The sequence below is a fragment of the Opisthocomus hoazin genome, chromosome 3, assembly GCF_030867145.1.
Source record: "Opisthocomus hoazin isolate bOpiHoa1 chromosome 3, bOpiHoa1.hap1, whole genome shotgun sequence".
Classification (NCBI taxonomy): Eukaryota; Metazoa; Chordata; class Aves; order Opisthocomiformes; family Opisthocomidae; genus Opisthocomus; species Opisthocomus hoazin.
The window spans coordinates 97,890,015-97,904,682 of record NC_134416.1 but is presented as its reverse complement, the minus strand read 5'-3'; the positions used below and the strand labels follow the sequence as shown (position 1 = coordinate 97,904,682).

The 14,668-nt window shown below is 47.0% G+C and overlaps 1 protein-coding gene across 1 annotated transcript in view; it reads left to right on the top strand.

The window, feature by feature from the left end:
* Nucleotides 1-14,668, top strand: part of MYO10 (myosin X) — a 171,446-nt gene that overhangs the window by 30,577 nt on the left and 126,201 nt on the right. Inside the window, exon 2 of the mRNA XM_075417122.1 lies at nt 3,686-3,784. Coding sequence (XP_075273237.1) covers nt 3,686-3,784 — 99 coding nt within the window. The remainder of the gene's footprint in view (nt 1-3,685; nt 3,785-14,668) is intronic.

Here is a 14,668-nt window from a genome sequence, read left to right as displayed (position 1 = left end):
CTTGTGAGAGGCTATTTTGAATGCTGAGGTTTTGGCAAATTTTATTGCGGCTTAACATTTATAAGCTTTTCATTGCCCTTGAAAGCATAAACTTCATGTTACTTAAGCTCGGAGATTTTTACAAATAATAAACCAGCGGAACAACAGGAGTTTGGTTCTCCTGAAGCACTTGAAGAACTTGACTGCATTTTGACAAATAAATTTTTTTGTTGTTTATGTGTGCATTTAGATGGGTGTAGTTCATCTAGAAGGGTGAGGTGGAGACTGCCTGGTACAGTCACTTCACGCCCAGCAGCAGGCTGGTGAAAGCATTTGCCTGGGTGGTGGGAGACCTGCGGCCGAATTCCCTTTGCTGTTTGGTGACTGTAGTTCATGCGTTCACCCCTGGAGCCATTGGGTCTCCAGAGCTTGGTGGTGTCAGCAGCCACCTTTGCTAAACCAGTTACAATTTGTGAACAAAACTATGGTTGTTTACTGGTGGGGGGAAGCTTTGCTGTGCCTTGCTCCTGTGGGCTTGCTAGGTTGAGGCAGAAAAGGTCAGTGATGTAAAAATTTACTATGAGCTGGACAACCTTGTAGTTCTTCTGTTTTATGCCAGAATGATTCCTCTAACAATGAAAAAGTATTCAAACATGAAACAGCAATTGTCAGACTGAGTGAGGTTGTTTTGTGGGCTGACGATTCTTTCTTCTGGTGTCCTACATTAACTCAGGAGTATTGGGCATCGTCAGGTTTCTCTAGGTATTTCTGTTGGATGCATTAGGAGTGTTGCCAGCAGCTGGAGGGAGATGATTCTTCTCCTTTACTCAGCACTGGTGAGGCCTCACCTGGAGTGCTGTGTCCGGGTCTGGGCTCCCCACTACAGGAGGGATATGGACATACTGGATAGGGTCCAGCGAAGGACCATGAAGATAATGAAGGGACTGGAGCATCTCTCCTGTGAGGAGAGGCCAAGAGAGCTGGGACTGCTCAGCCTGAAGAAGGCTCAGGGAGGATCTCAGCAATGTGTATAAATAGCTGGAGGGAAAGTGCAAAGAAGAGGAAGACAGGCTCTTCTCAGTGGGGCCCAGTGACAGGACTGGAGACAAGGGGCACAAACTGAAACACAGGAGGTTCCCACCGAACATCGGGAAACACTTTTTTACTGCGGAAAGTGGCCGAGTACTGGCACAGGCTGCTCAGAGAGGTTGTGGAGTCTCTCATGAGCTGGGGATACTCAACAGCCATCTGGACATGGTCCTGGGCAGCCAGCTCTAGGTGACCCTGCTGGAGCAGGAAGGTTGGACCAGAAGCCTCCAGAGGTCCCTTCCAACCTCAGCCTTCTGTGGTGTGCAGGTGAAGTGAAATGGCTGAGGACATACAGCAATCTGAGGCAAAAGACCCAGCTCACCTTGCTCTGGGTGTGTTGCATGGTACTGCATGGGCATGTGGGACCTCGTACCTGACGGGCTTTAGACCCACGCTGCGGTGGTTGAAGTGGGGAGGGCAGCACTGTGGCCGAGCACCGCCCTGTGCTGGGGCTGAGGGGAAGCTGTGAGCCTCACGTTCTCACCCCCAGGTGCTGCTGGGGTCGGTGGGCTGACGGCCACAACGGCGTTAAGGTGAAAGAGCCCCACGTCTCCCGCCCCGGCGGCCGTGGTAGGTGTCCCTTAGTACCGAGGGTGTCGCCTTCGGAGTTGTCACCGCTCCTCCACCTGCGCGTACAGGACATTTCTGTTCGCTGGTTGCGATGGGGAGGTACCAGAGGAAGACCAAGAGGGATGCCCTCTCATCAGCCTTCCTCCCCCTGGGAAGCGCAGGGTGTTCGTGCCCTTGAACCGGTCAGCGTTGGGGCGATTTGTGCTGCTCGAGAAGATTTAAAAACAGAGCAGCGCCCTGGGCTTTCTGACGGCCGGAGGCCGATGCAGACTCCAGGGAGTGGCTGAAAGTCTTCCCACTGCTGCCGCTGGGTTTTGAATTAAATATTCAAATCCTCTCTGTTGCTTTTACCACTCCTGGGGAGTCCTCTCCCTGCTGTTTCCCAGTCCCCTGCTCCCCCTGCCCACCTCGGGTGCTAGCTGGCTCTCCTTTCAGCTCCCCTCTACCCTCACCCTGCGCTTTCGAGTGCACACACCCTGCGTTTGAACTGCCTCGGACTTGCTCTAAACCTGGAGACCATCTGGCTCGAGGTTTTGGAGGTAAAAGGGCAAACAGCTCTGCAGGCAATTGCAGCATTTAAAAGGGAAAGCAGTTTGTCAGAAGATGGAGGGGAAAAAAATAATGAGGTATGATCTTGTATGGTCCTCTGCGTGCAGCTGAGCTCTTACCATTCAGAGAAAATGAGCAGCAAGAGTTTTTAGATTATCCGTGACCGTTGTTTTGTCTCAGGGCTGCTGTTCTGTCGTAGAAAGAAGAATAATGTTTATTCAACATTACCTGTAGCGTATGCAACGTGTAACGTGGCTGAAGTCTGTGGTAGACTCACGGGCCACTCACCTTAAGTGTGCAACAGAAATAAAAACCTGTATTTGTCGTGATTGTTAATCAGGACCCTGCACATCAACTTTAGCAAGGCTGCAAGTCTAATTTCTGTGTGTGGAAATTCAGACAAGGACAACTTTAGGATGCTAGCATGCAAAATTAATTGAATTGTTTTTTTCAGTGATTGGACACTCTTAAGTCACAACCTTACGATTATCAGGGTATATCCCAGCCTTTTCTACCTCCCCTTTACTTTAGGAGAGAATTTGACTGCCCTGGTAAAAAAAAATCTCTGTTCTCTAAATACTACAAATATATTGTCTTTCTGATGTAGAGCCTGCTGTCTGTTTTGTAGAGAACGGGAGTATAGTTTGGGCTGGAAGTCAGACCGTGGGGTGCTGCTGCTCGATGTTTTCATGCCAGCTGAAGCCTTCTCCTACGCTGGAGCAACTTGAGTGAGCTTGGTGGGGTGGCTTTTCTGCAGCTGCAGCATCACCTGTGGTTCCTCCTCCCCCATCCTCCTCCCTTGTTCTCAGTGCTGGATACTTCTGTTGCTTAACGCTGGATTTACCAGCCAGGTGAAAATTAAAATAAGTTGCACCTACCCTGTCTTACTAGACTGACTTAGGTGTCTCACGGATAGTGTCTCCGTTGCCTCCTCACCTCTAAAAAGCAAATGCCATTTCTTTGTAACCTTGCTTGGTAGTAGGTTGGTGGGTTTTTTTAATCCTCTGTGTTGTGCAGACAAGAGAGGAGGACCGTATAAAGGGCAAAGTGGTTTAGAGAAAAGGTGAAAGATGATAGGGGGGGAAGTGCTGGGATTGCCTAGCAGAGGTTGAAAATAAACAGGTAGGGAGCCAGTCAGCTTTGAGGAGGATCTTTTAAACTATGTGCAAATTCAAACACTGCTTTGTAATTTTACGTGTGCTAACATGAGGCACATGACTCAGAGAATTGGCTCCAGCTGCTCTTGATGGTATTTAGGAACTTCTACTGAAAAAAAAGAGAAAGCACTTCAGTGTAGTTCTCCTGTGTTTACTGTTCCGGTAGAAACCAACAAATACTTGGTGAGAGATTGTTTTATTTTCTTCTTTCACTTGCTTATTTGGGTTTTGCTCTCACTTTCTCTCCTTTTACTTGATAAACATTTCCAGAGAAAGACACTGAGTGAATTTTTTTTTTTTTTCAGTTATGCCATCTATAACTCTGTTTTTGTTTGTTGTAGGGGTCTCGGGTCTGGCTGCGAGAAAATAATCAGCATTATCCCAGTACTGTTCATTCCTGTGCGGAAGGAGTCGTCGTATTCAGGACAGACTATGGTCAGGTATGGGCATTGCTCCTCTGTGTTTTCTCCTGTTTGCCACTCTGTGGAAAAGAAGCTGCTGTCCTTGCAGCGAGGGCATAGGGGAAACTAAAAGCCTAAGGATGGTGAATAAAACATTCATTTTGTATGACCTGAATGTGCAACTTTGGGTTTAATAGCTCTTTCCATTGCCTGTCCGGTCAGTTGCTATGACTGTGCCTGACAAAGCTGAAGCAATGCCGTGAGAGCCTTGTTCCACGTAGGTCAGGGATGATGTAGTTTACTGGAGGTTGGTGCCTCTCCACATTTGTGTTCCCTTATGGTAACAGAGAGGGGTGGCTGGCCCATGGCACTGTCATCGCGGTGACGGGGCGTCGCTGATCGTGGGGAGGCAGCAAGGCAACACCTCCCGCAGCAACACCGGGGCAGCTCCACCAGCTGCTGCTGCGAGAGGACTGTGGAGGAACGGGACCGTTACTCCCCTCTCATTACTTTTTTGCTTTGGATTTGGTTTGATTTCTTGTATGTTTGTTTTTTTAATTTTAACTGCTTCCTGGCTGTCAGGCGCTCCTTGCTCTGCCTGCCTGCGGGGATGGAGATGGGTCCCAGCATCTTCTCAGGTTACCTCGGCCGTCTCAGGCAGTGCATGCCTGCCTGTCTGGCTGCCAGCTGGTGAAGGAAGCTGGTATGGAGCTTGTTTCCCCCCCCTTTTTTTTGTAATTTTCCTTTTTGACACCCAGAAGAGGGAAGAACTAGCCCTGCCAGTTGCTGACAGCTTGGAAGTGCTCTGCTTTCTCACACACTTATTTTTTATTTATCTATTTATTCTACTCTCTATAAGGCCATGGTTTATCCAGACCTAGCTTCCTGCAGCTTCCCTGAAGAAATTTCAGTTTTAGGTTGAGTTGGATATAAACAATTACACTGAGAGAGTCATTAACCTCTGGAGGACACTGACTTTTGGAGGATGTTCCCTCAGGTTTGCTTCCTTTTCTTAGTTATTTGTACCAGGTGAAGGTAGCTTCAGGTAGTGAACGAGGCTCAGAAGAGCATGGTAGACTGGAAAATGTGCTGCCTGTTCTTGCTGCCTTCTTTTAACGCCTTTCTGGGTAAGCTTGGTGGAAGAGCATGTCTTTCAGAGCCAGGGAACCCTTACTTTCCTTGCATGCCTTTTTCCAGGCAGGAAAGGAACCATACAGATTTGCAGAGTAGTTTTTGATAGGCAAGATGTAACCACCTCGTGGTTAAATTGTTGCTGTCCTGGCAGTGAGGGATGAAAATGAGGGTGAAACAACTGGGTCTGAGTCAGAGAAAACGATGTCTTCCTCAGAGTCCCTGGGGGGGTGGCAAAGGAGACGGGGTGACAGAACGGAGGTCATATCCAAGCACTGGTGTCTGATCATGTGTCTGGTGGCAAACCTAGTTGTGCTCTACATCCCTGGGGAGGCAGGGAGATGGGTGTCACTGCTGTCCTCAGCATCTGAAGAGGTAGTCAGGGAGCCCAGCTCCCTGATAGCTCTTGCGTTCCCACTCCCATCCGCAGCCCTCATAATGTCACCGGTTGGTTCTCATGCCAGTGATGAAAATATTAGACAGCAAGATTTAGTGCACCCTCAGCAAGTTTGCAGATGACACCAAGCTGAGTGGTGCAGTCGACAGCTGAGGGACGAGTACCATCCAGAGGACCTGGACAAGCTCGAGAAGTGGACCCATGAAATTCAATAAGGCCAAGTGGAAGGCCCTGCATCTGGGTGGGGGCAACCCCCAGTATCAATACAGGCTGGGGGATGAAGGGATTGAGAGCAGCCCTGAGGAGAACTTGGGGGTACTGGTGGATAAGAAACTGGACATAAGCTGACAATGTGCGCTCGCAGCCCAGAAGGCCGACTGTATCCTGGGCTGCATCAAAAGCAGCATGGCCAGCAGGTTGAGGGAGGTGATTCTGCCCCTCTGCTCTGCTCTGGTGAGACCCCACCTGGAGTCCTGCATCCAGCTCTGGAGCCCTCAGCACAGGAGAGACATGGACGTGTTGGAGCGGGTCCAGAGGAGGGGCACAAAAGTCATCTGGGGGCTGGAGCATCTCTGCCACAAGGAAAGGCTAAGAGAGTTGGGGCTGTTCAGCCTGGAGAAGGCTGCGGGGAGACCTGATTGCAGCCTTTCAGTACCTGAAGGGGGCCTACAGGAAAGATGGGGACAGAATTTTTAGCAGGACCTTTTGTGATAGAACAAGGGGTAATGGTTTTAAACTAAAAGAGGGTAGATTTAGACTGGATATAAGGAAGAAATTTTTTACCGTAAGGGTGGTGAAACCCTGGAACGGGTTGCCCAGAGAGGTAGCGGAGGCCCCATCCCTGGAAACATTCATTGTCGGGCTCGATGGGGCTCTGAGCAACCTGGTCTAGTTGAAGATGTCCCTGCTAGTGCAGGGGGTGTTGGACTAGATGGCCTCTAAAGGTCCCTTCCAACCTAAAGCATTCCATGCTCCTTTGTACCTGTGCCAAGTGACCAGTTATATTGGATTGGTGACCCAGACACATGTGGTATGGAGGAAGACATGCACAAAACCAGACTGAGAGCAACTGCCACTAAGTGCAAAGCCTGTTTCTCACAGAGAAACAAGAAGGCCACCTGTGTGCTGGTGTGTTTTCTGTGGGTTACATGTTAAACTGTGCATTTAGTGTTGCTCGGATTTGGGAGGTTGCATATTTAGATGTGTCCCACTGAAATTTGAGGTCCAGTGAAGTAGAGAGGCCAAGACTGTCTCCTCTGTTGGCTCGCTGAAGCTGAAAAAAGAAGGATCCATCACATTAAAGCATCACCATTACATTTGGGTTGCAGAGTACGAAGTCCACCATGTGTGTTGTTACACTAACATGTGCTCTGAGCGGTGTCCAGCATCAGGCCTTTCATTGAAACATGCCCTCTCCAGCTCCTAGTAGGAGTGACCCAAGTGCTTATAGGAGGGGCTACCTGCAGTTTTCACAGGATTTTGTAATTGGACACGTAGCTGTAAAGAGCCTGACGTTTAGCAGTGTTTTCAGCTTCAAAACCCTTACGGGAACCACAGTTCATGTTGTAAAACGGACAGCTGGCTTTGGTGCCCTAGGAAAGGGTGGCAGAGCTAATGTTGGCATCTGCAAGCGGAAAAGCAGCTTGCTAATGGACTTGTGTGCATGTGTTATGTGTGATGTTGCTGCCTTTCCGTGGTGTATATAATGCAAGCTGAAACTTCAGGTAAGATGGAAAAAGCCTCAAGTCATTACCACGATACCATCTTACTGGTTACATTTCCTTGGAAAACTTTGGTGCTATAAGCATCGCTGGGAAAAAAAACAAACCAACCCAAAACCAACCCAACTTCTTTGGTTTGGCCTGCTCATGTTAAAAGCAGGTGGTGCGAAGAGGGAAGGGCGTAGGGAGCAGCCGTCAGACCCGTGGCGTGGCATGCAGCTCCTCGGCGGGTCTGAGCTGGCTGCTGCCCAGCCGAAGGCGTACTAGCGATTCACTGCGTTTGATAACTTTAATCCTTTTCAAGACTTATGTCTCCAGGAGTGCACTTTGTGTGTATAAGCACTGTGCCAGCTGACATTGCCCAATTAATATTTTTTCTCCCATTGCTGTTCCTGATGTGCTTTTAGACCACCCTTCCCTTGCTGTTTGGTTCCCCATGGGCTGCAGAAGGCTGCAAGTGGGTGAAATGAAACTGAGCTAATGCCCAACCGTTACATCTGATAGCTTGGTGATCCCTACGATGCTGTATATCATTTTGAAGAACGAGGCAGGGGAAGCAAGGGGTGAGGTTGCAGAAGTATGGGGTGATGATGATTTTTGAAGCGTCGCTGGTGTATTGATTCCCAGACCAATTTGACGGCTGCAGCTCGTGTTCAAGTCTAATGACAAACTGGTGGAAGTGTTGGGACTTTATCAAAGCACAGCGTTGTTATTCATCTTCTCTGATTCGGTAGCTTCTACTAGACTTTGCTTTTCTTGCCTTTCCACTGAGCATTTTGCATGGCTTCTGAAGATGTGATTGATGAGATGGTGGGACAAGGAAGGTGTGTTTGCTGGAGTTGTGCTCAGGTTTTGCATTTATAAGTTCGGACTTCAAGTCTTTGCCAATGTCATTTTGCAGAATAATGGAAATACCATAGCACAGTACATTACGTCTTAATTTCCTCTTTCTGTTCTGTTCTGAAGGGTGAAATAATTTTGCCACAAAAACCTGCGGCGGCATACGGTTGTGTGCCGAAGGGGTGTTGGTTGTAGGGAATCCTACCCAATGCCAATACTCTCTCTTGTGAGAATATGCCATAACCTTTCAGCATTTTAAATTAAAAGTTCCGTATCGGGTATTGAATCCCTTTTTGATAGTCACGTGGTGATATAATTGCACCTCAAATATTCTTGTGCTGCCTAAGCAGTCCATTAGTTAATTATTGTTGAAGTCCATTAGTTAATTATTGTTAAAGACGGTTATGTTATTGCCTTCTGCTGTTGTCACCCTCTGCGTGAGACGGTTGTAAAACTAGTTGATTTGATAAGGCTGCGTGGAATATCGGATACATATGACAGAGCATACTGAAAAAGGGAATTTCAGATTGTAGGTTTGGGTTTCCCTCAGCAAAGAGCTATGGAACAGTGTTAACTCTTTATGAAAAAATGAAAAACGTGGCACTGTATGGGGGTAGATGAAAGCCTCAGTAAATACAGGGAGGGGAAGAGTACATCACAGCCATGTTTCACCACCCCAACGGAGATGAAAGGTGTGACATCCCTCTCGGCACATGTTCGTGGTGCTGGGCTGCAGCTGGCTCTGGAACACCTCTCCAAAGCCTGCTGCAGGCTGGCCTTCAAAAACGAAGGGTCTGCAATGACTTGAGAAGCTGCGATGAGCAGACAATTCATATTGTGAGTGGCTTTCTCTTTATAAGCGCTTCCCAGATGCTTTCCAGCAGAGAAGATGCTGTACCCATTTGCTGTTTGGTGGGTGGGTTTGTTGGTTTGGGTTTTGTTCCATTAGTGTGCACAGAGGTGGTGGTGAAGGACTCTGTGCCTTATGTTTTGGAAACATGACGTCTCTGAATATACAGAGTGGGTCAGTGCAGTCTATGAATGCTCAGACTTAGAAACATAAATCCTAATCTTTCTGTGTGTGTGTATATATATGTATTTAAGATGGCATTACAGTTACTACGTCTTTTTTCATGTGTGAAGGTATTTTTGCTACCTCTATTTTTAGGGTTAAAATGATTTTTTCCTTAAGGGTTTTACTTACAGTACAGCAGACGTTTCCTTGTCACCATATTCTGTAAATTTTTAATGAAGTTGTGTAAGCTTATAAAGTACTCAAGTGAATGTTTAAATAAAATGTTAAAAGCCCTGCTGTCACTGTGTGCTTTGTTTGAAATTACTTACTTGAGTATATTTGGTAGACCATCAGTAGCTCCGTTGAGAAAAAAACCTCTTTCCAGTTTCTCTCCTTCTCTTTTCTGAATAATGTGAACTTCAGATAAAAACCAGGTTTTCCCCTTACATGAAATGGGACTGCGTTGTGCTCTTAATTTGTACAGACACACTTGAAACTGTCCCCAGAAAAAGCACAGATAGCAAATAGCAAAAGCTTGTCGGGGAGTGAAATCTTTGAGAAGAGCTGAAGAGCTGTCTGGTGTTGCATGGCATTAGTTTCAAGAAGATCTTTCTTGTCTCCTAACCAGGACTTTCTACTTTTTCTTCCGTTTGTACATCCAAATATATATATAAAAATAACACCAAGAAGTGTATAGTCAGCATTTCTGCCCCCCTTCTCACCCTTTTTTTTAATGTGGTCATGGTGTGTTCTGTGAGGAGCACTGTGTTTAAGCCTGTGAGTGTTGGGGCTTTCAGAACAGCACCTGAGAGCACACCATTTTAATAATGCCTGTTCCCTTGCAAGGGAGATTTTCTGTAAATGTAGGACATAACGTGTGTGTGTGTGTGTTGGGGAAGTCTGAATTTCTGAAGACACTCATCCAGGGAGAAGTAAAAGTTGAATCGATGGCTGCAAACTGTCCCGAGTCCGACACTGAAATTTCAGGGTATTTAATTGCATACCTGCTTAATTGGCTGAGAGAAGCTGTTAAATCAAATATGTTATAAATAGAAACAGCTGAGTGATAATATCCTGAAAATGTAGGCTCTTTAAAAACAGATGTCACATTTCACCAGTAAAGACCTTGCCAGTTAAACCAGCTTTCTGTGATCTTTCTTTACAAAGAAGCCCTTCACGGCGTGGTGTTATGTCAGCAAACAGAGTCCCGCTCAGTATCCTGTGCTTCAAACCAGAGGCACCTGTAAATGGTTTGGTCAGCAGCAAAAGTATTTTTTTCCTGTGTGTTTAACTTAATGTGGCTCTTCTGGGGCATTTCTGCCTCTCAGGAATGGGAAGGCTGCAGATGTTCCTTGTTAAACACAGCTCAAGTATTTTTTTTCCATAGAGGTTTTCACTTTTTTTTGTTCCCGTCTCCTCCTCATCCCTGGTTTGAAGGCTGGAAGAGTTGCTCCTTGTGACCTCACTCAGAAAAGTTGGACCTGGGCTTTGTTTGAGGACTGGGGTTTGTTTTTTCTTTTTTGCTTGGTTTGGGGCGTTCTTTTTGTTTGAATTTTGAGTTAGCAATAGGGCTATGTTGAAGTTACAATGTGGTTATACTGGGAGAGTTCAAGTTTTCCTCATTTTTGGTTTAAAATTAAAAAAAAACCGCAGCATATTCCCAAACCTGCCTGCAATGGATAAGCACTCCTCATAAGGGCTCTTTTCTTCCCCTTGTGTCCTTTCTCGCCCTCGCTCGGGACTCTCTTGTGCGAGCCTTCGCTGCTGTGAGGAGCCCTTTTCAACAAGAGTCTTCCGTTCATATTCACAGGGCATGAATAACACCACTGAAGTCACTTGGCTGAAGTTATGAAGTCGGTGGGACTGTTTATCAGTAAACGCTGTGTTTGGCTGCGCCGGTCCGTAGGATCGGGCATCGGAGAAGTAAATCCTTCTGGACAAGGATTTTCTTAGTTATCGTTGAAAAGCGTCGTGCTCGCTTCTGGCTCTTCCGTGTGATCCATGTGAAGTCTCAACAAAATTTCCAAACAGTGTTTTTTTGGACATTTTCCCGAATTCAGTATCTGTTACCCATGAAATACACCCTTACAAGGGAGCATTCTGAAGAAGCCCTTTGTGCGCTCCCTTGTGTATACAGCCTCTTAAGAAAATACACAAATATATGCAGTGGGCTTTGGTCTTGGCCGCTCTTAGCGTCAAATGAATCCATCTCTTTCTGAGAACTTTGTTTTTGAAGACTTCCATGCCTTTTAATTCAATGGTGCTTATGAAGAGTAGCGACTACCCACTCCGGCCTTCGGGCAGCTCGTGCGTGTTTTGGGCGGCAGATGCCCTGCCTTTGGGGCGCCGGGTCAGTGCCAAATTCAGCGGCTTTGCACCAGGAAATCGGGTTCCATCTGTGTAAACGCTGTGAAGTTCACTTCATTCTGCACTTAGTTACGTTTGGCTTACTTGTAATATTCTCCTGGTTGTTTCTAGTTGTGCATAAAGCTTGGTGCTGTGGCTATGTGCATGTTGGCTTCTTGGGGGGGGGGGGTGTTGTGTGTTTTGGGTCTTTCTTGTTGCTGTTGTTTTAAGGGATGTGTGTGGGAATTTGGGGTTTGGGGGATGGAGTGGGGCTGGGGAGGGCAAGAAGTCAGCCCGAGTGCCTTTTAGTACTCGGGATGTATCTTCCACGGAGAAGTGTTTACATCTTTATGCAGAATGTCAAAGTTCAGCGACTCTCGCTGCAAGCAGCTGTTGGTGCGCCTGTAAACAGAGCTCGTGACAGATGGGAGCTGGGAGCATCCGCTGGGAGCATCCGGGGCTCCCAGCCCCGGGGGACAGGCAGCCGGCGTTTGGTAGCCCGGCCGGTGGGGCATCGCCTGGAGGGGGTGAGGGCTGTGCGCCCGGGCTTGCTCCGTACCGTGCTCTGCAGGAAGAGATTTCCATGAACCAAGAGAGGCTGCAGAGCCCATGCCTGTCCTGCCAGCCCACGCCTGTCCCGCCAGCCCGCTGAGCTGCGCCGTCCCGTCCCTCCTGGGGATTTCATGCGATCACGGGGCCTCGTGGCTGTCCTTAATGGAAATGTTGCTCCAGAACCCCGCTGGTACCGACGAGTGCGATGCTTGATCATTGGTTCAAGTGGAAGTGGTCACGGATCGGACAATTTTTTCTCTGATGTGCCATCTTTTTTTACTTCTTAAATACTGGCTAATTGGGAAAATTGTTAGTTTGGGTCTCTTAAATTCTCAAAAATACAGAATCACAGAATCACAGAATGTTCGGAGTTGGAAGGGACCTCTGTGGGTCATCTAGTCCAGCCCCCCTGACGAAGCAGGGTCACCTACAGCAGGCTGCACAGGACCTTGTCCAGGCAGGTCTTGAATATCTCCGGAGAAGGAGACTCCACAACCTCCCTGGGCAGCCTGTTCCAGGGCTCCGTCACCCTCAGAGGGAAGAAGTTCTTCCTCATGTTCAGCTGGAACTTCCTCTGCTTCAGTTTGTGCCCATTGCCCCTTGTCCTGTCACTGGGCACCACTGAAAAGAGTTTGGCCCCATCCTCCTGACACCCACCCTTCAGATATTTGTAAGCATTTATTAGGTCCCCTCTCAGCCTTCTCTTCTCCAGGCTAAACAAGCCCAGCTCCCTCAGCTCCAGTCCCCTCATCATCCTCGTAGCCCTCCGCTGGACTCTCTCCAGTAGCTCCTCATCTTTCTTGAAGTGGGGAGCCCAGAACTGGACACGGCACTCCAGATGGGGCCTCACTAGGGCAGTGTAGAGGGGAAGGAGAGCCTCCCTCTACCTACTGGCCACAAAAATACTGGTTGCTATGGCATAGAAATACTAAAAAGACGTTTCATTACACTAAAGGAAGCGGTATCTGTAGCAGAAAACTTCTTCCCCCTCCCCGATTCAGGAGCTAATTCGGCTTGCCTTCTTGTCTGTGTTATATCAAGAGCAATATTTTTACATGACTGCTATTCTCTGAATATTTGTTAAAGGGTCATAGGGAAAAAGCCTCTTTTTGTGTGTCTTTTTGCCTGAACTACTGTGTATTTATTACACAAAAAAATACAGAGCAGGTTATGCAGTACTTCTTGGATACATTGCACATGTGCTGTCCTTACTTCTTTTCTGGCCCTTGCTTTTCTGCCAAAACCACTATCAGTTTGATTAATTCCAGGAAGGGGAAGGTTTTAGTCCTGGAGTGAGATATTTTAAAATAAGACTGAATTATAAAAAAAAAAAAAAAGAACAAAACCCCACAAAACAAAACCACCCCGACTGCCAGACCGAGCTGACTGTATTATTCCTGCAAAATGAACTTTCTGGCTACCAGTGCGTAGCCACTTTTTGACAGAAGGCAGGGAGCTGGGAAGTGAGCAGCTCAGAGGTTTCTAATGCACAAATGATGGGGGCAGGAGGGCTGAGCGATGACCATAAATAACCCCTTTCATGTTGGGTTTTCAAGGGTTCTGTGCTTCCTAAACATAACAGTAGTGTTTGCTTTAGCTTTTCTGAAATTAATTCATTTGGCTTTAGTGTGGCTGTTGTGAAGTGTTTTACTAGCAATATAAATTAAATCTGTATGAACAAAAGCATTTATCTCTAGGCAGAGAGTCGCTTTATGCTTTTTTTTAGAAAACCTGACTGAAAGCGGTCCGTATCTGAGATGGTGACAAAGAGGTGCTTACTGGGTCCCCCTCGGTTTGCTGTGGCCACGTAAAGGGTTGTGGCTACATAAACAGTTGAGATGTCAGTCTTCTGTCTTGCTTTCTCCAAGGAAAATCCAAACCATCTGTGCTTTTTTGGTGCTTTTATTACGCTTGTACTAAAGATAGCAAAACTGCTTTTGTTTTAAGATTAAAGCAGATGTACACAGGCTGCCATATTAATTTCTTTTGTAAGGGAACACAGTTCAGCTGTTCACAGAACCTGGGAAGGAATTCAGACCGCACCGTGCCAGAAAGCAAAGACGACCAATCTGTAGCCTTGTGACGAGCAAGCTGGTCATTTCTGTTGTTCCCTTGTTCCTGAATTCCCATGCATGGGGGGCTGGTCTGGTTGTTCAGTGTGGTCGGTGTGTTTAGGAACACGTAGTTCAGGTTAAGCACAGTTAGGTGCCAGGATACTTTGCTCTGCAGCGGGGCACTGCTCGGTTTTGCCCTGCTGAGTTTTTGTACCTTACAGTGCGGATAAATGGTGGATGGACACAGAGATTTTTACTTGGAGAAGACTCCCATCAACTTGTGCGTGAACTTATCCCCATGAAGAGCTGAGCAAAACTCAAGTAGTACAGAGTGCTGTCATTTTACTTATTATTGTAGTTTATTTATTGTATTATTCTTTATTATTTATTTTTTAAATCAAAAAGTCAAATGTCTGGGTAATTCTGGATGGGATTTTACATGATGAGGGCTTGTGAGCAAACGCTGGTGCGTGTTGGATCTCTCCCTTGTGGTCACTCGAGTAGTTGTTGAGGTGTACGTTAGCTCTGTGTACCCGAGAAATACAGAAATCGGGGGGGATTCTCTGCATCTCCAGGTACGCTTCACCGCACGAACTAACTTCGTTTGCAGACTAAATCCATGCAGTCACATTGGAGTTTTGATGCCAGATTACTTTCAAGGCTTGATATCCAAAATACTCTCTGTTTGAAAGACGCAATACGACTTTCAGAACTCCAGGTTCTTTTAGCAGGGAACAGAGGAGCTTCCTGGTGGGATAAAATGCGTTGTTGCACCTTCGGGAGCTGCATGACGTTTCCATTCTTGAACATTTCAAAGCGACTTGCTATTGGAAAGCATGAAGCTTTCTCATGAAAAGGTTATCGGAG